The sequence below is a fragment of the Dunckerocampus dactyliophorus genome, chromosome 6 (genome assembly GCF_027744805.1).
Source record: "Dunckerocampus dactyliophorus isolate RoL2022-P2 chromosome 6, RoL_Ddac_1.1, whole genome shotgun sequence".
In the NCBI taxonomy this organism is placed as follows: Eukaryota; Metazoa; Chordata; class Actinopteri; order Syngnathiformes; family Syngnathidae; genus Dunckerocampus; species Dunckerocampus dactyliophorus.
The window spans coordinates 33,393,004-33,414,431 of NC_072824.1; the positions used below are offsets into that span (position 1 = coordinate 33,393,004).

The window sequence follows — 21,428 nt, forward strand, 5'->3', positions numbered from 1 at the left end:
GTGGAAACACCACCCTTCTCCACCACAGGAACGTTTCAGGAATTGTAAAAATCCTTGCTGACTTTCCACCCGTCACCCGAAGTCAGCGCGTTACCCGGCGGTCTAGAAAGTGGATGGATGGACATTAAAGAGCGTTAGAATGTTTACAATGACTTGCTTTACTTGCTCTTTACGTGCACCGACATCTTTTCATTGACTTCTCTCCGACCAGCATGACCCCCTCATGTGCGGCCGAAGCCACACAGCCTGCTTGTACACACGTAGAATGCCAATGATGTAGATTCATAACCAACGTGTCGTTACGTGATTGAAGATGCTTGTTGCCGTCGGCCAGGACGTAAGTTGAACAGCATGTGGAACATGAGAAAGTCCAAAGAGTTCCATGTCGCTATGAGAAAGTCATGTTCAGACTGTCTGCACCACAAATGAAGGCCAAGATAACAAGTTGAAAGTATCGTGTCAGTAACAGCAAGTTCTAAGCCCTGCGGTTACTCGTCGTGGTCTGGAAGAACATCTGCCACTCCGAGAAGGGAAATTTATGTTGGGTGGTTGTGAACAATCCTGAAAGCACTCATTTTGTCTGAAGTGGAAGTTGTTATCAAGAATGGAAACCGTAGCTACTCTGGGCTTGCCCAAAACATGTATGCCACCTTCAAGCTTCACTAAAGTCTGCGGCCGAGCGTGTGGATCGTGTAGCCGCCTTCCAGGCGAGGGCTTTTAAGGTCAGGTGAAACAAGAACCAATGTCAGCTTCATGGGGCACACTTGTAAAGCTTTGCACAACGACCTTAAGACACATGCTGTTGTGGAAGGAAAGTAACCAATTGGCAGAAAAACGTAATCCGTAAGGACATGACTTTCAGACTTCCAGAACGGGGGGGGTGGAGAAAGTAGGAGGACAGTGTAGTTTCCCGAGAAGAAAGAATGAAATCCTTTGAGCCAACCTATTCCTCGACACGTTCCCTTTGCCTGCATACTTGCATGATGTCATGTGATGTCATGCGGGCTACGCAAAAACACAGCCCTTCTGTGGTGTGGCGGGGGCAGAAGCATATGGAAGTCAACGCAACACACAACGCAAAGACCACAGTCCAGGCGGGCATAAATGCTGTGTTTGCAAAACTTAAAGAATCCTAAACACAAGGAACGGTACATGGAACACACCGAGGACCTGACAACGACCAATCACAAAGCAGCAACTACAGGCACACACACGCACGCACACACACACACACACAGACGCACGCACACACGCATGACAAAACGAGGCACATGTGGACCAAGCAAGAACCCTCAAAGAGACTTCAGTCCAATCACACACCAGTCATGCAAAAGGAGCCGAGACAGGAAATAAGAGTACATTTGGGAATTAAAGGGGATTCAAACTGAAACGTTATAAATATAACGTTAAATATACGCTCGTCCCCCGTTTGTCGACCCGACGGTGATAAGTGAGTTTCCATGAAGTAGGATTCAATGTTAATAAATGTTGTAGTTACAGCATAGAAAATCAGTTTATGACTTTCTAAATACAATTGGTATCATTATTAAAGCCCTGCAGACATGAAATAACACCCCTATAGTCACCTTTACACTCCTACTATTTATTATTTGTTAACACCACATTGCTCAAGTGCAATGCGCAGGCTACGGGATCAGTGCAGGGACACAAGAGACAAAATTTGCCGCTTTAAACATAGCATGCTACAGAGCTAACTAGTTAGCCTCCCAGTTTATTTATTTTAAACTTAAGAAAGGGTTTCAAATGGAGTGGGGAAAAAGGACAAAGTGCAAGCCAAAAATGCACCACTTCCGCACTGAATGTAAGGAGAACTTGTTTTTCACTATGTCATATGGAACATGCCATGGCTGACGGCATGCAGTGTGAAGGTAAAGTCATCATGTCATGTCTCTTCAGTGTAGCATTACTGCCGCCCAGTGACCACAATACTGCATAGGAGCTGTCTTTCAGTGTCTTTTTACTAATAGTAGGCCACAGTCAACCACAACAGTGTCATTTTCAATAAATGACACTGTTTAGCGAGGGACTGCAGTACAGTTGTGATTCTATTTACCAGCGATGCAACAAGACACGATAAAACTGTGTACCGTTCAGTCCACGCTGCACGGGACAATCCCCCGTGGTTTTCAATGCATTTTGCACTGTGTGTGTGTGTGTGTGTGTGCGTCCAGGCTGCACACGCTGGCAAAAATCCCTCCCCATGATGTAATGTCCCATTTCCCACACTGTATGCACTGTTTCCAGTGAGGGACAGTCTGCCAAAAGCAGACGAAAAAGCGAGGCATTTGGCGACAGAGTATAAGACAGAGTGTCCCGTATATCAGAGACAGCCACGTGGCTCCGCCCATCTGTGTCAGCGATGCGCGGAGGTGACTCTGATCTCCTCAACTAACATGCCCGCCAGGCCCCCACCTCCTGGCCCTGATGCGGAGGTGCGGTGCACCTCTTTTTGAACACTTCATTGACGGACAAAGATGAGTGCATAAGATGAAAGTAGCGTGCTGCCATTGTTCAGTAGTTGGTGGTTAGGGGGTTAGGAGGTTAGGGTTAGTGGTTAGGAGGTTAGGGTTAGGAGGTTAGGGTTAGTGGTTAGGGGGTTAAGGTTAGGGGTTATGGTCGGGGTTACATCTAGTTTCAACTTTTAGCATCTTTACACATCCAAGTGGCCCCTGCATCCTTCAATTTTTTCTGTATGCTAGATCAATGTTAACATTTTTCAATTTGAGAATTGTAATTTTCATGCTTCATTTTGACATCATGAAATAATCATAATAAATAATAAAGATACAATAAAGAAGTTGTTCTCTTTATGCACAAAAAATGTATCGAAACCAGGCCGAAACCCAAATAGTAGCGTGTGCCGTTGCACTCCTAGTACACAGCTATCCATCTAAACTTGTTTGAACTGCAACGTAGCCCAAATCCTCAGGGTTATCTGTACCTGGCACACGCTCATGCAGCCTGAACGGCGCCAAACGTTAATCGATGGCTGTCTGCTCAAACTTTGTGTTTGTCCACAGGAACTCGTGACTGCCTGGTACATCGGTTTCTTGGTTCTCATCTTCTCTTCATTCCTCGTCTACCTTGTGGAGAATAAGTTCAACAAGGAGTTTGCCACATATGCCGATGCCTTGTGGTGGGGCACGGTGAGTTTGAAGAAATAACGAGCCAATGAGAAGTTACACCTTCACTCCACCCTGAATGGGATTTCCATGCATCCATTCCCATCCCCAAGCTGCAGCATCACCCCTGACAGCATGAAACTTGGTGATACTTGCTTATATTTGAAACATTTTTCATACACAACTGGAGAATTGACTAGAAAATGTTTGCCACCTGAACTTCCAGTTGATACTTTGTGTCTGAGCGTGCTGTCACGGTAGAATGCGGCGGCAGGTGTAGCGGTAGACAGCTCTTTAATGTCCCAAGCTGCGCAGAGGCAGTCACAAAAGGTAACGCAAGGCGCAATGTAACAAACACAAAAACTTGTAAAAAGATTCGGGACAACTGGAGGTTCCCAGCTGTCAAGACGCCGGCTCGGAAAAGGCAGGGACCGTTGATGAGTCGAGCGATGTGGCAAAGCAAGGAACCGGCGTCTCACAGCTGCCCCTACTCAGCCTAAGTAGGGGGAGGCCCAATTAGGTGCAGGTGTGTCCAGTTGTCCCAACTCCTGCTGCAGGCCCAGCTGTAGGGAGAGAGAGAATGAGAGATCATAACGCCTGCATTATTCTTATTCAAAGTGTGTGATCGCTGACATGCATTCTTTCATAAATCAAGGCCTGCTGTGTTTTCACAGATCACCCTCACAACCATCGGCTATGGGGACAAGACACCAAAGACTTGGACAGGACGGATGTTGTCTGCAGGGTTTGCGCTGCTGGGCATCTCTTTCTTTGCCCTGCCAGCAGTAAGTGCCAATCGGTGTGGGCAATATGGCCTCAATATTGGAATCGAATAGTTCTATGTCAGTTCCATGAAACGGTACAGTGGATCCCGGCACAGTCAAATTTTTGGTCAAGAAATCCTTTTTTTCAATCTTTTTTGTTTTGCCTTTTTTAAAAAAAAAATAGATTTGAAAGCAAAAAAATTGCAAACTAAAAAAGAGATTTGCAAACAAAAATAATGGATTTGAAATTTAAAAAAAAAATGAAAACAAAACTATTTTGACCCAAATTACATGGAATGCTGCTTTTGTTCACAAATAAAAAAATGTTCTGATGAAACGATACATTTTGTTTTGTTTTCTGCAGTTTAATTTGTATTTCCAGAAGTTTTGTTGGGGTTTCTTAGGCCCTGTCCACACGGGAACCTTCTTGGGATTTTTCTTTTTTGGCACGTTGAAAAAAAGTGGCGTCCACACTGCCGGATTGGCATATAGCAGCTGAAGCGATGTAATGCACAAGGCACACCCAGGTGTGGCGCTGTCAACAGGCATGCAGACGGAATCACGTGACACTCCAAACCACAGAAGAAGAAAGTTACTTACGAGAAAGACAGAAACTTACGAGAAGTGGAATTACTTCTGCGAGTCGAGTATAAGACAACAAAATAACGCAAATGAGGTGAGTCTTGTCGTCGGAATATTCACGTATTATGTTGGCTTGTCATCAGAGCTCACTTCTGGTCATGTGACGGCAACGACAAGCCGGTGTTTTCAGATATTCCCACTCTGGAAGCCGTTTTCAAAAAATATCATTTCGAAACGATAAAATACTTTGCCGTTTTGACCTGAAAACATTTTGGAAAAACTGCAAGTAACTGAGACAGCTTTGATCAAGTCTGTGTTATGCTGCTGTGTCCAAGTGCTCCCTTGCTGAAGTAAGACATGCAGAACACCAAATATGACTGCACCACACAGACACTAACACACATGCAAAATACTACATGCTATCTTTTACTCATTTATACTCTGCAAAGCATGCTGGCTAACCTGCATTCCTGCATTGTGGTACAGGAATCCCTCATAACGTCGCGCTTCCAATTTTGCATCTTCACTCCTGGTTTTTCAAAAACATATTAATAAATCATTGCTGTCTGATTTGATGTCTGGTTTATTAGTCAAAAAATACACAAATTTTATGTGATTTCTGAATAAAGAGCGCTTTCTCTGGCCACACGCTGTGCATTTCAAGCTAACCAATCAATACACGTAGTGTATGTAATATGCTGAGGTCATATTATGCATTACCCATATTTACAAATGATCACCAATTAATGGATGTGTTGGATTTTCTGCAACATAAATGATTTAAGAGATTAAAAGCACAAAAAGGGTTCTCCCACAAATAACGCTTTGATCAAAAGTTGCACATGCAGGGTCCACTGTGCCGTATTCTGTTTGTTCATCACATGAAGAAATGGAAGTTAAATCGAGGTTTTTTCGAGTGCTCTTGTTACGTCTCACCTACAAAGTGATGGAAGCAAGGACAAGTGTTCATTTAAACGGGGGGGGGGGGGGGGGGGGGGGGGGGGCACCTTTCATATATTCTTCATAGGTCCCTTTACCATTTTATAGTGATACTTGAGTTTTAGTTCCAGCTCATAAAAGCCTGTCTTTTTGCTCCTTTTGATGTCACGCTAGGGTATTCTGGGCTCAGGGTTTGCTCTGAAGGTCCAAGAGCAGCACAGACAGAAGCACTTTGAAAAGAGGAGAAACCCTGCAGCCTACCTCATCCAGGTACATTGCATTGGATGCATGGATGGATGCATGGGTGGATGGATGCATAGATGGATGAGTGGATGGATGGATGCATGGGTGGATGGATGGATGGATGGATGGATGGATGGATGCATGGATGGATAGGTGGATGGATGGATGCATGGATGGATGGATGGGTGGATGGATGGATGCATGGATGGCTGGATGGATGGATGGATGGATGGGTGGATGGATGGGCTCAGGGTTTGCTCTGAAGGTCCAAGAGCAGCACAGACAGAAGCACTTTGAAAAGAGGAGAAACCCTGCAGCCTACCTCATCCAGGTACATTGCATTGGATGCATGGATGGATGCATGGGTGGATGGATGCATAGATGGATGAGTGGATGGATGGATGCATGGGTGGATGGATGGATGGATGGATGGATGGATGGATGGATGGATGGATGCATGGATGGATAGGTGGATGGATGGATGCATGGATGGATGGATGGGTGGATGGATGGATGCATGGATGGCTGGATGGATGGATGGATGGATGGGTGGATGGATGGGCTCAGGGTTTGCTCTGAAGGTCCAAGAGCAGCACAGACAGAAGCACTTTGAAAAGAGGAGAAACCCTGCAGCCTACCTCATCCAGGTACATTGCATTGGATGCATGGATGGATGCATGGGTGGATGGATGCATGGATGGATGAGTGGATGGATGGATGCATGGGTGGATGGATGGATGGATGGATGGATGGATGGATGCATGGATGGATGGGTGGATGGATGCATGGATGGATGGAAGGATGGATGCATGGGTGGATGGGTGGATGCATGGATGGATGGGTGGGTGGATGGATGCATGGATGGATGGGTGGATGGATGGATGCATGGATGGATGGGTGGATGGATGGATGCATGGATGGATGGATGCATGGGTGGATGGATGGATGGGTGGGTGGATGGATGCATGGATGGATGGATGCATGGGTGGGTGGATGGATGGATGGATGGATGGGTGGATGGATGGATGGGTGGGTGGATGGATGCATGGATGCATGGGTGGATGGATGGATGGATGCATGGGTGGATGCATGGATGGATGGGTGGATGCATGGATGGATGGGTGGATGGATGGATGGGTGGATGGATGGATGCATGGTTGGATGGATGCATGGATGGGTGGATGGATGCATGGATGGATGGATGAATGATGGGTGGATGGATGGATGCATGGATGGGTGGATGGGTGGATGGATGGATGCATGGATGGCTGGATGGATGGATGGATGGATGGGTGGATGGATGGGCTCAGGGTTTGCTCTGAAGGTCCAAGAGCAGCACAGACAGAAGCACTTTGAAAAGAGGAGAAACCCTGCAGCCTACCTCATCCAGGTACATTGCATTGGATGCATGGATGGATGCATGGGTGGATGGATGCATGGATGGATGAGTGGATGGATGGATGCATGGGTGGATGGATGGATGGATGGATGGATAGATGCATGGATGGATGGGTGGATGGATGCATGGATGGATGGAAGGATGGATGCATGGGTGGATGGATGGATGGGTGGATGCATGGATTGGTGGGTGGGTGGATGGATGCATGGATGGATGGGTGGATGGATGGATGCATGGATGGATGGGTGGATGGATGGATGCATGGATGGATGGATGCATGGGTGGATGGATGGATGGGTGGGTGGATGGATGCATGGATGGATGGATGCATGGGTGGATGGATGGATGGATGGATGGATGGATGGGTGGATGGATGGATGGGTGGGTGGATGGATGCATGGATGGATGGATGCATGGGTGGATAGATGGATGGATGCATGGGTGGATGCATGGATGGATGGGTGGATGCATGGATGGATGGATGGATGGATGCATGGGTGGATGGATGGATGGATGCATGGGTGGATGCATGGATGGATGGGTGGATGCATGGATGGATGGGTGGATGGATGGATGGGTGGATGGATGGATGCATGGTTGGATGGATGCATGGATGGGTGGATGGATGCATGGATGGATGGATGCATGATGGGTGGATGGATGGATGCATGGATGGGTGGATGGATGCATGGATGGGTGGATGGATGGATGGATGGATGGATGGGTGGATGGATGGATGCATGGATGGGTGGATGGATGGGTGGATGGATGGATGGATGGGTGGATGGATGCATGGATGGGTGGATGGATGGATGGATGCATGGATGCATGGGTGGATGCATGGATGGATTCATGCATGGATGGATGTAGCCTGGCTAACGTTCGTAATGGATGTCAGCCTCTGCACACATTGCTACGAAATCTTTGACAAACTGTAAAGCCCGTGCTGGTGGTTAAGGAAGATGTCGTCACAGATGCAGTTCCAACTGCATATGTAAGTATTTTTCATGACACGCTTATTTTGTTTGCACAGGGGCACGGGGCATGGGGCAAACGGCGCTCTTATTTTGAAGCCGTGTGTTCTTGTGTTCCGTGTGTGTCGAGAATGTCTGTCTACGGCTAAGATGAGCTGGGTGCTGCACGTCGTCATGGGGCATTGTCAAATGCTCCCTCCAACACAACGTGCTGGAAATATACTCATCCAGCCCGAGTCACACACACAACCTAATAGCACGTTAAGCTAAGCTAACCCCAGCCAAGTGGGGACGGTTTATTGTTTGTAATGACGTTCTGCCACGAGTGAGCCACTGGCCGGGGAAATCCTCCCCGACATGGACGCTCCTCCTCCTCTCTCAGACGACATTCACTCACACGACATTCCTCAAGATTCCGCGTCGAACAGTATATTCTGTTTTTACTGGCCAAATCTGTGATTGTGTCTGCGATTCCCTTGACACGGAAATCGTAGGGCACTAGAGACAGTTGTATAAGGAGAAGGGAACAGCGCGTGATTCCAAAGCCTACCACAAGCTGCACTCCATTCAGGAAGAGAAGCAGGTTCTTCAACCAAAGAGCGAGCGTTTCACCTGCTGAAGCCCAAAGTGAAAGCAGCACCAACTGAAGGTGGAAGGTCAGGTCAAGCGAAGCCAAGAAGGCTCCAGACTTCAGGCAATTATTGAGAGCATTTGAAAACCACAAGAACGAGGAACCTCCCTGAACCACTGTGATGGTTTCCCAGCTTTGCTTCCACTCATTCTGACCTGCAGACTCACGTGTCTTTTACAATATGTCACCCTTGTGAGGCGTGTTCCTGACACCACGTTATGTGCACCAGGAATATGACGTGCAGCATTCTACCATTACCACCATCCTGTCCCGTCTTGTCTGCCCCCCCCTTTCAGCTTTTCAGTAGATCCCCACTTTTCGCGGGAGTTGTCTTTCAAGACCACCACTGAATGGTGAAAGACCACGAGTACTTGAGAGGCCGTCAAAAATGTCTATTTTTTACAATATTTTTGTGGTTTAAGCATTGAAACCCTGTTTATGGCCTTCTAAATGCGGTTTTTAACATGATTAGAGCCATCTAGTCATGAAATAACACCTGTAGTCACCTTTACACGCGTATTACCCAATACAGCAAACATAATGACAGAAAAGAAGCCATTTACGACAAAACTACGTTGTGGTGGAGGGGAGCTGAGTGGATGGGAGGGTGGACAGGAAGTGACATCGCGGGTTTCATCTTGGTGTGGGTCACAGCAGTAGTACTCCGTGTTAGGGATCAATGTGTTGGGAGATCACTCAAAGCTGCAATAAAAGCCTGTTGTTGCGGCGATCAAGTCTGGTGCTTGTGTGTCTCCCAAGATGACCTAACATGACTGACACGCGTCTTTTGAATGACTTCACCCATCCGTCCATTTTCCTCTGCTTATCCGGGTCGCGGGGGCAGCAGTCTCAGCAGACCAGACTTCCTGGTCCCCGACTACCTTGTCCAACTCCACCAGGAGGACACCAAGCGTCCCAGGCCAGCCGGGAGACATAATCCCTCCAGCGCGTCCTATGTCTGCCCCGCCTTCTCTGGGCGTGCCCGGAACACCTCCTCAGACTCGAACACCAGACTCGATGCCCGAGCCACCTCCACTGGCTCCTCTCCATGTGAAGGAGCAGCGGCTCTACTCTGAGCTCCTTCCCCGTCTCTTAGGGGGAGTCCAGCCACCCTACGGAGGAAACTCATTTCAGCCGCTCATATTCGTGATCTCGTTCTTTCAGTCACGACCCAAAGCTCATGACCGTAGGTGAGGGTGGGAACATAGATGGGGGGTAAATTGAGAGCTTTGCCTTTCAGCTCAGCTCTCTTCACCACGGATTTGGAGGTGCTGAGTCTCATCCCAGAAGCTTCCCACTCAGATGCAAACCCCCCCGTAAACGCTGAAGGTCACAGCCCCAGGAGGCTATCAGGACCACATTGTCTGCAAACAGCAGAGACTTTGGGCTTTTGAATGACTTCTATTTGTGTTTTAGTTCATCTGGATGCTTGAAAATGGCAAAAATAGCGAGCTTAAATAAGGACGAGTGTTTGGCGTCACGTTGGCATCCCAACGAGACCAACGTAACCATCGTTGGCTTTTCCAGCAGTGCTGCATCTTACCTGGGTTGGCACGTAGTCATACCTTTTTAACAACGTAAGGTGAAGCAGATGTGTTTTCTGCAAAAAAATAGCCCATTTTAAAAGAAAAAACATTTTTTTACTGAAATTCCACAGACGGGTGGGGCCATGAATGCTGAAGCATGCGTGTGCGGGGGTCCACTGTCTCGTATTTCTCCATGGGCTTCACTTTCTCCATCTTCTTCCACTGTGACGCCCACCCCACCTTAGATTCTTTACCTTCCCCCCACACCAGCCTATGTGTCGGGCCATGTGGCGTTACTTCTCCGCTGACAGCACAAGGCCGTGTCCGGAAGCCACATGGCTGCCCCGCCATTCCTCATTCACTCCCTTTTCTTTCTGCTCTGGTGGTTGATACTTGAATGTGTCTTATATTTACGGGTGTCCTTCTCGGTGGGGTGTCTTCTGCACGCAGTGTGTCTGGCGTAGTTATGCGGCTGATGAGCACTCGGTGTCCATCGCTACCTGGAAACTTCACTTGAAGGCCTTGCACACCTGCAGTCCCACAAGGTAGGTCCAACTATGCAAACTAAGTTGCTTGCTTTTGGTGTCATTTACCTGCCCTTTGCTCAACATTACCAAACAACCGCTGCCATTTGCACCCCCCACCACCAATGCTCATGTGGGACACGTGTCTCTCTGTGTGTTCTAAAGATATAAACACGGACAAAGAGGCAGCCAAGAATGCATGCAATGGTCTTCCGCCTATAAAGCCTTCTGAAAAAACCTCCAAAAACCAGCAACAACGCTGCGTTTACATAACACAGCCACACTGTTGTTATCGTTATTAACATTGTTACGCCGAAGAACCACTTTACTGGCGTAGCGACACCTCGCCACATCACACCGACTAGCTACTAGCCGGCTAGCGACTAGCTTCACCACACATTCGCTCAAGCTACACATTGGAGCTACCGCCGCTGCCGCTGTTTTTATTAAGTTTGGAAAAGTTAATGCTAGGTGTAGCGTTCGTCCCTGCGTTGCTACGTGAAATCACTTAAATAATCCGATACTTAAAATGACCAAAGTACGGCAAAATATGACATGTTATCATGAATGTGTCTGTTACGACATGTGTGCACAGCGTGGATATAACATGATAACACGTCGTAGGTTTTTGGAAGGGTTTATTTAATAGAGGGTTTTGTAGGCATGTCCCATTACGTGCATTAATTAGCTGCCTGTTTTTAGCTTTTTTAAAGTATCTTTAGAACGCACAGAAAAGAGAAAGATGTGTCTTCATGTCTCACAGAAGGAGAATGAATCAATAAAGAGGTTCATTTAAAACATCTTCAACACTGGAAAAATACCCGTACTCCTAAAATTAGACTTCACCATGAAATATAATCATTTTTAAATTCTTCAGAATGTTAGATGTTTTACATATTATTGTGACTCCGCATCCTAACTCTATTAACGTTTATTTTCTTCAAGATAAAAAGTCACCCTTTAGTCATGTCGCAGGGTTTTCACTCAGTTGTGTTGCCCCCCAACGCAGAAAAAGTGCATTCATTATGTTTAAAATCCAATGATTTTGTTGCATCACTGTAATGTGCTTATTGTCAACATGCTGTTAGCATGAATGCCATGTGGCTAAGCGCACGCATTTGCTAATTCTATGCTAAACACTCATTGTGTTAATTTAGTGCTGTTACTGACTCATGTTAGCTTTGGAAACGTATACAAATATGGAATGTTGGAATCCATGTTGTAATTGCCTGAGATGAGCCAATATGTGCATGATAAGATTGAGAGTTTTAAAAATGTAGAAATGTAAGTAATGGCATTTTGAGAGCGTAACAACATTCAAATGGCACCGATGTGGTGGAATGGCCTTTATGTACTTGGTGTTGCTCATAGTTTGACATTTTTCTTCTCCAATGTAACACAACCTTCAACCTAAAAAGTCTTTTTGTTGTGAATGGAAAAAGAAGATATGTCATAAATCCCCTAAAAGTTGACAGAAACATTGTGCACAGTTTGTAGGCTCTGTAAGTAGCAGCCATCACTTTGGGAACCAGCACAGCAACATCATGCATCCAATTATGACATCAATCAACTCAACTGCACTGGGCTGTCATGAGTCGTGAGTCGTGATGGAGAACGTTGATGGTAGCTTTCATTGCCTGAGTGCACTTTATTTCCTGCAGTCAGGCATCTTACTTGACGTCTGCATGGACCCGCTCACCTCACGTCACATGCGACATGTTTCTGTGGCTCACATGATAGTGTGACCTAAAACATCTTTCACTAAGTATGGAATTTGTTGTTAATAGGCCTGTCATGATAATTGTTAAATTGATTAATCAAACGATTAAAAAAAAAGGTCTATAATAATGACACCCTTGAAAAATGTACATGTTCATGTTTTCTAAGGGGAACACCACCGCCGACAGCCCCATTGTGGGATTATTTCCGTTTTAAACAGAATGAATAAGGCGAGCGCACAAACACGACAAACTACAGATGGAGGTGCCTCGGGCAGCGGAGCCTTTGTCCCGACAGTCAATGCTTACTGAGGCCTTTGGTCAGAAAATATAAACGAGGCAGCCTCTCTTGACAAGAATGAAAAAATGGTCTCAAAAAATGTTGTTGATAATGTTGATTATCGCCGATAATTTATAGCACAGTTATCGACCAGCAAAATGTGTTATCAGGACAGACCTCATTGCTATTATTAATAGTTGTTACATTTATTAATGGTTAGTAAATGTTAAAATATGAATTCAGTCCATTTCCATTCAAGTTATGCTTTAAGGATGTTGACTGGTCATAGAGAGACATTGGCACGACCGTCAGAAGTGAATTTACACCAAGTAGGATTTGATATTAATAAATGGAATGTTTTCATATTTAGAGCACAGAAACCCTGTTTACAACTTTCAAAATATGTTTTTTTTTAACATTATTAGTGTTCTATAGCCAAGAAATAACACCCAATAGTCACCTTTACACTCGCACAACCCAATATGGTAGACATAATAAGAAAAAATAAGACATACAAGACATAAATAAGATATAATATAGACTCACACATGTTAGCATTGGCAGAGTTCCTGTTGTTCTTTTTCACTTCCTGGTGTGCAGTGCTTCCTGCAGTGGCTATTGTCTCATCAATGTAGCATTACTGCCACCTAGTGACCAGTGTAGAATACTACATATCATAACACCTACATTACAGGAACATTACTGACACCTAGTGACCAGTGTAGAATACTACATATCATCACAGCACCTTTCAATGCGTCTACTGAATGCCTCATGTTTTCATTTGACTTCATCTAGCCATTTTTATGCTTGAACATTTGTCACGTGTTTGATATCATTAACTTTAAATATCAGTCCGTGGCAACACCACTGAACACAAAATGCAGTTTTTAAATGAAGCCTTTTATGATTAACAGAGAAAAGAAGACACACCTACATGGCCTTGCGTGAAAAAGTAATGAGCCTGTTTTTTCATGACCGTAAGGCACAACAGAAAACTGTCTGGTCTTTTGGACTATCAGTTGGAGCAAACAGGACATCTTCACAGTGCAATGTTTCTGGATCCTGCTTACCATGATGGCGTGCCGTACTGCGGAAGTGGAAGTCCAGTATTGTCTTTACATCTCGCATGTTTGTCTCTAACTGTTAGCTACTCTTCCATATGTAAATAAAGAGTCCTGCCTTGCAGAAATGGACTTATCATCGTCGGGTTGGGAACCGATTAGCCGTGATAAATGAGGGATTCCTATATTGGCGTGGTTGGTTGTTGGTTAATTGAAGGTGAACATGATTTATAAATGGGTTAAACAAGCTGATGTCATGATGAACATGTGCAGTAAATAGTGTGATACAAGAACCAGCGCTGCTATGTGAGAAGCTCTTTTTGTGTACTTGAATGTACTTTTTAAATATGAAGATGATGATGTTCTCTCATCAGATTTTTGTCTTTCTTGTCTCTCCAGAAAAGAACAAGGAGAAACGACGACAAGGTTTGTGCCCAAAATAAGTGCATCTTGTTGTACGCAGGTTATGTAGGAAAACACGGGTTGGTTTTCTTCTTATTTATTTCTGGAGCTTATTTCACCGTCAGGTGCAGGAGAGATGTGCCACCCGTTATCATTTGGTGTGTATTTGTGAACAAAGAATAAGACCATTTTTGTTTTTCTAATATTTTTTTTCTAAAAATCTCAAATCCTTCATTTCTTTCTTAGCTTTTCTATCGTCTTTGTTTCTGCTGCCCAAGATGTGATCTTTAAACACTCCGGCTAGCTTGACGTTGATGTTTTCCGATGTCGGCTCAACATTTGCAATAAAAGTTAGGATTGTAATGATTACATTAGATTCACCTTCAAACCCCTCCCCTTCTCCCTTCAATTGCCATTGTTCACTCACGACACAATCCAGGTTCAAACCCCTAAACATGCGTCCCACAAAGGTGAAACACATGTCAAGTATCAAATGTAGGCATTTGGCCACTGAGCAGTATTGGATGATTTCCGTGGACAAGCATGTGATCGGCATATGCCCATCAATGCCTTTCAGTTCCGGATGGCAAAAACTGACCACCTGTGGCTCGTCCTGCAGAGAACCATGTGTGCAGTGTAGCACATCTTGGGTGGTGTCACCCCGCAAAGCCAACATGTCTGCCGTTTGGAAGTTGTATGCCATTTGTGAGAGTGATGCCAAGTTTGCATCCTGCAACACATGCCACCAAAAAGATCTCTCCAGAACAGAAACAGAAAACCTGTTTACAACCTTCTAAATACGTTTTTTATTGGAGCCCTCTAGACATGGAATAACACCCCTTTAAATTTCTAGTAGACATAATAACAGAAAATAAGACATAGAAGACTGGTGCTCGTGTGTTGCTGCCAATATGTTGAGCTGCTTGGGGAGCTGAGTGGGTGGGAGGGCGAGGGTTCAGAGTGGAGTTTCATCTTGGCGTGGGTCTGGCTACCACAGTACTTATTAGTTCAAACCTGCAATAAAAGCCTGTTGTTCCTCCATCAAGTCTGTGTGTCCCAGCCAACGTTACGGTAACATTACTGCCACCTAGTGACCAGTGTAGAATACTACATATCATCACACCTACATTACAGTAACATTACTGACACCTAGTGACCAGTGTAGAATACTACATATCATCACACCTACATTACAGTAACATTACTGACACCTAGTGACCAGTGTAGAATACTACATATCATCACACCTACATTACAGGAACATTACTGACACCTAGTGACCAGTGTAGAATACTACACGTGATGTACATACTGTATGTGATGCATATCACATACAGTATGTACATCACGTCTCTGAATACGTCTTCTGAGTGCCTTATATTTGTATTTTTGTTCATTTAGCCATTTTTATGCTTGAAAATGCTACATTTAGGGAAATAAAGTATGTAAAATATATGATATTTTTTATTACTAATAATAGTCCACATTCAACTACAAAAATGTCTTTTTGAAGCAGCTAAGTGACAAGGGATTGCTGTAACAAAGTCAAGCTGAGGTCCCTGTGACTTCTTCACGTTTCACTCTCATGACTTGTTGTCACGTTGAGCTGACTGAGAAACGTGGACGCCACCAACCTGCAGCATTTCTCATACGAGGCTGCGACTTTTTCTCTTCTCAGCTCAAGTGCCTCGTTTGTGCTACTTTGAAATGTCACTGGTCCAACAAGTGTGGTGCCAGCAGGCGCTCAGCTGTCTTGATTGAAACCACTTTGCATAACATCCTTCAAAGAGTGGCTTGAAGCGTTTTCCAGTGGATCCAATAACAGTCTCAAGGCAAAAGAGGAGTGAACAAGGGTCAAAGGAAAAGGTTTTTAGAGTTTACATAAATGCCTCACTGCAACAAGACGTTGGCTCGTTCTCTCTGCATCACGGAACACATCTCCTTCTTTCTCCCGCCCTTGATTTTTCAGTAGAATGCAGCGTAGTAGACTCAAGCTTCTGAAACACAGCTGCTCTTTCTATGAACGCTGGCTACGTACTGCAGCATGCACGGTTAGCTTGTTGTCATGTTTGTAGGCTGGGCCTCCTGTAAATGAACTCATTCAATACTAAAGACGCCTGATCCCAACCACGTTATTTATACGTTTTTTTGCGCGTGAGGCAAAAAGAGGTATTGATGCAATTCTCCACGAATGCATTTTCCTTGAGAGCAATTTTAAGCCATTAAAAATGGCCACCAGCTCGGCAGGGATCGTTTAGCGGGAAAAATCACACATGACAGGAAAGAGGAAGTGTAGCGTGCAGAAGGTTACGCATTGTAGGGAAATTTGGAAATGTGTGCACACACGCGCACACATGCAAACACATAGTTCAGTTCCAAATGTGAAAATTGTAAATAGTTCACGGTGTTATCTTTGTAAACAAATTGTTATTTTGATGCAAAACAACCCCTTTTTGTGTTGTTTATGTTGGTATAATTGTTTATATTGGTATAGTTGTTTATGTTGGTATAGTTGTTTATGTTGGTATGGTTGTTTATGTTGGTATAGTTGTTTAGATAGTTCCACTGTCGCAAAAGCAAAAAATGATTTGTGTCAAAGTGAAAGTTATGCTTGAAATCGAGGGAAAGGCTTCTTGAGACGTCATCTGTACTTCTGTGAAGAAGGTGTCGGACGTTTCGCTCCTCATCCGAAGAGCTTTGTCAGCGAACTAATAAGTGCTGGTAGCCTAGGCCTTAAATACAGTAAGAGTGGGCGGAATTGGTGTGCCAACACCCTCCTTCTATTGGTTCCTTACACTAAGCCTGGGCGGAGTAGTGGTATAATCCTTTCCTGCTATTAGCACCTCCGACAAAAGGGAAGTGTCACTCCCTGAGTTGGGTATGAACGACTCTGATACTGGCTCGTTAGCATCTATTGTTCTGGCTCGGCCCTGGCTCCACCTCATTTGCAAGACTAAGAGCTGTGGGTTTTGGTCTCAGTAACCTGCTGAACACAGGGTCCAAATTAAACCTCAAACTACCATTCCGATTCAATGATGGGTTCTGTTGTTTGACAAAAATAGCTTCCTTTACTCCTCTTTCAAACCATCTGTTTTCTTTGGCCAAAATCTTTACCTCGCTGTCCTCAAAAGAGTGATTGGTTGCTTTAAGGCAGGGGTAGGGAACCTATGGCTCGGGAGCCAGATGTGGCTCTTCTGGTGGTTGCATCTGGCTCTCTGACTTTAACACAATAATATTTTTTCTGTTGTAATTTTATTTGACAGAAATCACAGTGTTAAAAATAACATTCAAAATATAAAACATCTTTATGCACTTTAATCCATCCATCCATGTTCTACCGCAAGCACAGAAGTCACATTAATGGTAAGAAGTATTTCACAGTATTTATTATTGGTTAGCTTCAATATAACAATGTTATTAAAAAGACTAAATTCAGAGACTTATTATAATCTAAAATTGTTGGTCATGCTTAATAATGCACACATTTAGTTGTATTGTCAGTTGTTGTTAGTTGTACATGGTTCTCACGGAAATACATTTTAAAATATGTGGCTTTCTTGGCTCTCAGGGCAAAAAAGGTTCCCGACCCCTGCTTTAAGGTGTAGATGTACTGCTGATTGAGGACCACTAGAATTGTCCCTGCGATGTTGATAAAGCCTTTTTTGGAGCATTTGCTTAGTTTCCCCAATGTAGTGCTCTTTGCATTCCTCATCTTTACAGTGGATGGAATAGACCACATTGCTCTGTTTTTGGTTTGGAGCCTTGTCTTTAGGATGCACTCATTTTTGTCTCAGGGTATTTACTGGTTTAAAATAGGTAAGAATTTTGTGTTGCCATAAGATCCTCTGGAGTTTTTCAGAGATCCCCGCTACATAAGGGACTACCACTCCTCTCCTTTTTGCTTCTGTGGGCTTTTGGGTTTCTTTCCCTACTCTCTTCTTTTAACATTTGTTAAAAGCCCACCGCGGGTACCCACAGGTTGAGAGCGCTCTCTGGACATGTTGTGTCTCCTTTTTCTTTCCCTCAGCACTAGTTGGTATTTGTTCCGCTCTATGTTGAAGGGTCCTAATAACCCCTAGTTTATGTTGTAGTGGATGGTTTGATTCAAAAAGCAGGTATTGGTCAGTGTGTGTGGCCTTTCTAAAGACCTCTGTAAGTAGCTGTCTGTCCTCTCCTATAATTACCTTGCAGTCTAAGAAGGCTAGTTGGTTCTCTTTAGCGTCCTCGCGAGTAAATTTGATATTGGTGTCCACCGCATTGATATGATCTGTGAAAGACTGAATTTCCTGTTTTTTGATTATGACCAGGTGTCATCCACGTATCTAAACCACTGCCTTGGTTTTGTCCCTGAGAAGGAAGTGAGAGCCTGTTTCTCCATCTCTTCCATGTACAGATTCGCCACTATGGGTGAGGCTGGTGAGCCCATAGCACAACCATGCATTTGTCTGTAAAATTTCCCTCTAAACTGAAAATATGTAGTGTTAAGGCAAATTTCCAATAATTGGCCGATGTGGTCAGCACTAAGTTTTGTTCTCCGATGCAGAGTTGAGTCCTCGAGCAGTCTCTTCCTCACCACCGAGACTGCTGCTGAGGTGGGGACAGACGTGAAAGGTGAAGTCACATCATAAGATACCAAAGTTTCCTCTGGCTCCAATCTGAGGTCTTTGATACTTGCCACAAACCCTTTTGTGTTCTCTATATGATGATCAGTGTTGCCTACCAATGGGGATAAGACTGTTTTTACATATTTAGCTACATTGTACGTGGTAAAGTCAATGCTACAGACAATGGGTCTGAGGGGAAACCCTTCCTTGTGAATTTTTGGAAGGCCATAGATACATGGTGTAGCCTCCCCAGGGTATAACCTATGATACATCTGTCTGTCAATTAGTTCTTCCTTCTGTAACTTTTGGAGACAGTCTATGATTTCTTTCTTATACCTACTGGACGGGTCCCTTTTAAGTTGCTCATATGTGTTGGCATCACTAATTAGACTTGTTATTTTTTCTTCATAGTCCAGTGTGTTGAGAACCACTGTGCATCTGCCCTTATCAGCTGGTAAGATGGTGATGCTCTCATCTTTCTGCAGAGCCGCTAATGCTTTCCTCTCACCTACCGTGATATTGGACGGTGGTGGTTTAGCACTACTGAGAAGGGCCGATATCCTCAGACGAAGGTCCCCTGCCTCTGTTCTAGAAAGGTTATTGTTCCTGATGGCCGATTCAGCTGCTGTGATATAGTCTACTGTGGGTATCGTTTTAGGAGTCACTGAGAAGTTGAGACCCTTGGTTAATACTGCCTTCTCTGTCTCCGAGAGGCTTCTGTCTGACAGATTTTTGATCCAATTTTCTTTAGTATTGGTCTGATTCCCCCCATCCTTAGTGTTTACGACAAGCTGTGGTCGATTTTCCAATAGAAGTTTCTGGAATTTTCCCTTATGCCTTTCTTTGGTTTTGCTATGGTGCTTCATATAACCCGATTTAGTAAATTCACAAACCTCCTGAAAGGTTTCGTGTGTAAGATTGGTTTGCAATCTGTGATAGAAGGTTTCTACTTCAGACTGTTTATTTTTTATCTCTATGTTAAGTCTCCTAATTCTCAAATTCTGTATTTTTCTGATGTAGTTTAGTTGCATTTTCCTTGCCAAGTGTCCTTGCTCAAGGGACGCTTGCCTCATGCATTTGGGGATTAACCTACTCTGCCTGCATCTAAGATTGAATCTGAGGTGGTTCCTTAAATCTGCTAATTTAATTCCTACAAAATTCCTACCTATTTCAAACCAGTAAATACCCTGAGACAAAAATGAGTGCATCCTAAAGACAAGGCTCCAAACCAAAAACAGAGCAATGTGGTCTATTCCATCCACTGTAAAGATGAGGAATGCAAAGAGCACTACATTGGGGAAACTAAGCAAATGCTCCAAAAAAGGCTTTATCAACATCACATGGACAATTCTAGTGGTCCTCAATCAGCAGTACATCTACACCTTAAAGCAACCAATCTCTCTTTTGAGGACAGCGAGGTAAAGATTTTGGCCAAAGAAAACAGATGGTTTGAAAGAGGAGTAAAGGAAGCTATTTTTGTCAAACAACAGAACCCATCATTGAATCGGAATGGTGGTTTGAGGTTTAATTTGGACCCTGTGTTCAGCAGGTTACTGAGACCAAAACCCACAGCTCTTCGTCTTGCAAATGAGGTGAAGCCAGGGCCGAGCCAGAACAATAGATGCTAACGAGCCAGTATCAGAGTCGTTCATACCCAACTCAGGGAGCGACACTTCCCTTTTGTCGGAGGTGCTAATGGAAGGAGAGGATTTGACCACAACTCCTCCCAGGCTTAGTGTAAGGAACCAATAGGAGGACGGCGTTGGCACACCAATTCCACCCACTCTTACTGTATTTAAGGCCTAGGCTACCAGCACTTATTAGTTCGCTGACGAAGCTCTTCGGATGAGGAGCAAAACGTCCGACACCTTCTTCACAGAAGTACAGATGACGTCTCAAGAAGCCTTTCCCTCGATGGACAACTCCTGTACGACTGAGAGCCTACACAGACGCTTATGCTTGAAATGTATCTTTTCACAAAATGCTGATTTTCTCCTTTTTTCGCTGAAATGTACCTGCGGTGTGTCCTACTGCTCATTGCTAAAGAACGGAAAAAGATGAGGTAGTGCGCCAACAAAAAGGAAAGCCATCACCAGGAAGTGAAAACCAAAATGATGAAAAAGCTCTGAGAGAGGAGACATGCCTGCCAATATTTGCCGCTCTTTTGGTGCCAACGACTCGACTGTCGTGACTGCCTGAAGGATGAAGATGATCTTTTTGTTCCTGTGATTCATATGTCATATTCATATGTGTTGCGTGTACAGTGTGATGGACTTACATGAAGAGTCTAGGACCAGAGCGCCTTTAGTTGGACACTAACATGTACCTGGGCTGATCTTACTGAATGTGCTGTTTTCTTGTTGTCATCCTTGCTCATTTTTACAAATATGTTTTTCAAACTTCTCAGTAGAAAACCCTATACGAATCTAGGAAGCGATTTAAAGGCTGTCAGTAGTCCCTCACCGCTGAGCGCTTCCACTTTTGCGTCTTCACTCTATCACAGTTTTTCCCACATGAATGAAGAAATGATGCTGCTTAGCAAGGCCGTCTTCAATTTAGGATTTTCATCGTTGGATTTGATTTCTTGGATTTTGTCCATAGTTTTTTAAGAGCAGAGGTCATGGTGATCCCTACA

General features: G+C 44.4%; 1 protein-coding gene across 4 annotated transcripts in view; it reads left to right on the plus strand.

The window, feature by feature from the left end:
- The window catches only part of LOC129182378 (potassium voltage-gated channel subfamily KQT member 5-like), a 128,324-nt gene that overhangs the window by 86,200 nt on the left and 20,696 nt on the right, over positions 1 to 21,428 (plus strand). For 3 of the 4 annotated variants that reach the window (XM_054778405.1, XM_054778408.1, XM_054778406.1), the window contains exons 5-9: positions 3,042 to 3,167; positions 3,818 to 3,928; positions 5,603 to 5,698; positions 10,652 to 10,746; positions 14,187 to 14,213. In XM_054778405.1, coding sequence (XP_054634380.1) covers positions 3,042 to 3,167; positions 3,818 to 3,928; positions 5,603 to 5,698; positions 10,652 to 10,746; positions 14,187 to 14,213 — 455 coding nt within the window. The remainder of the gene's footprint in view (positions 1 to 3,041; positions 3,168 to 3,817; positions 3,929 to 5,602; positions 5,699 to 10,651; positions 10,747 to 14,186; positions 14,214 to 21,428) is intronic. The other variant, XM_054778407.1, reaches the window with a different exon arrangement.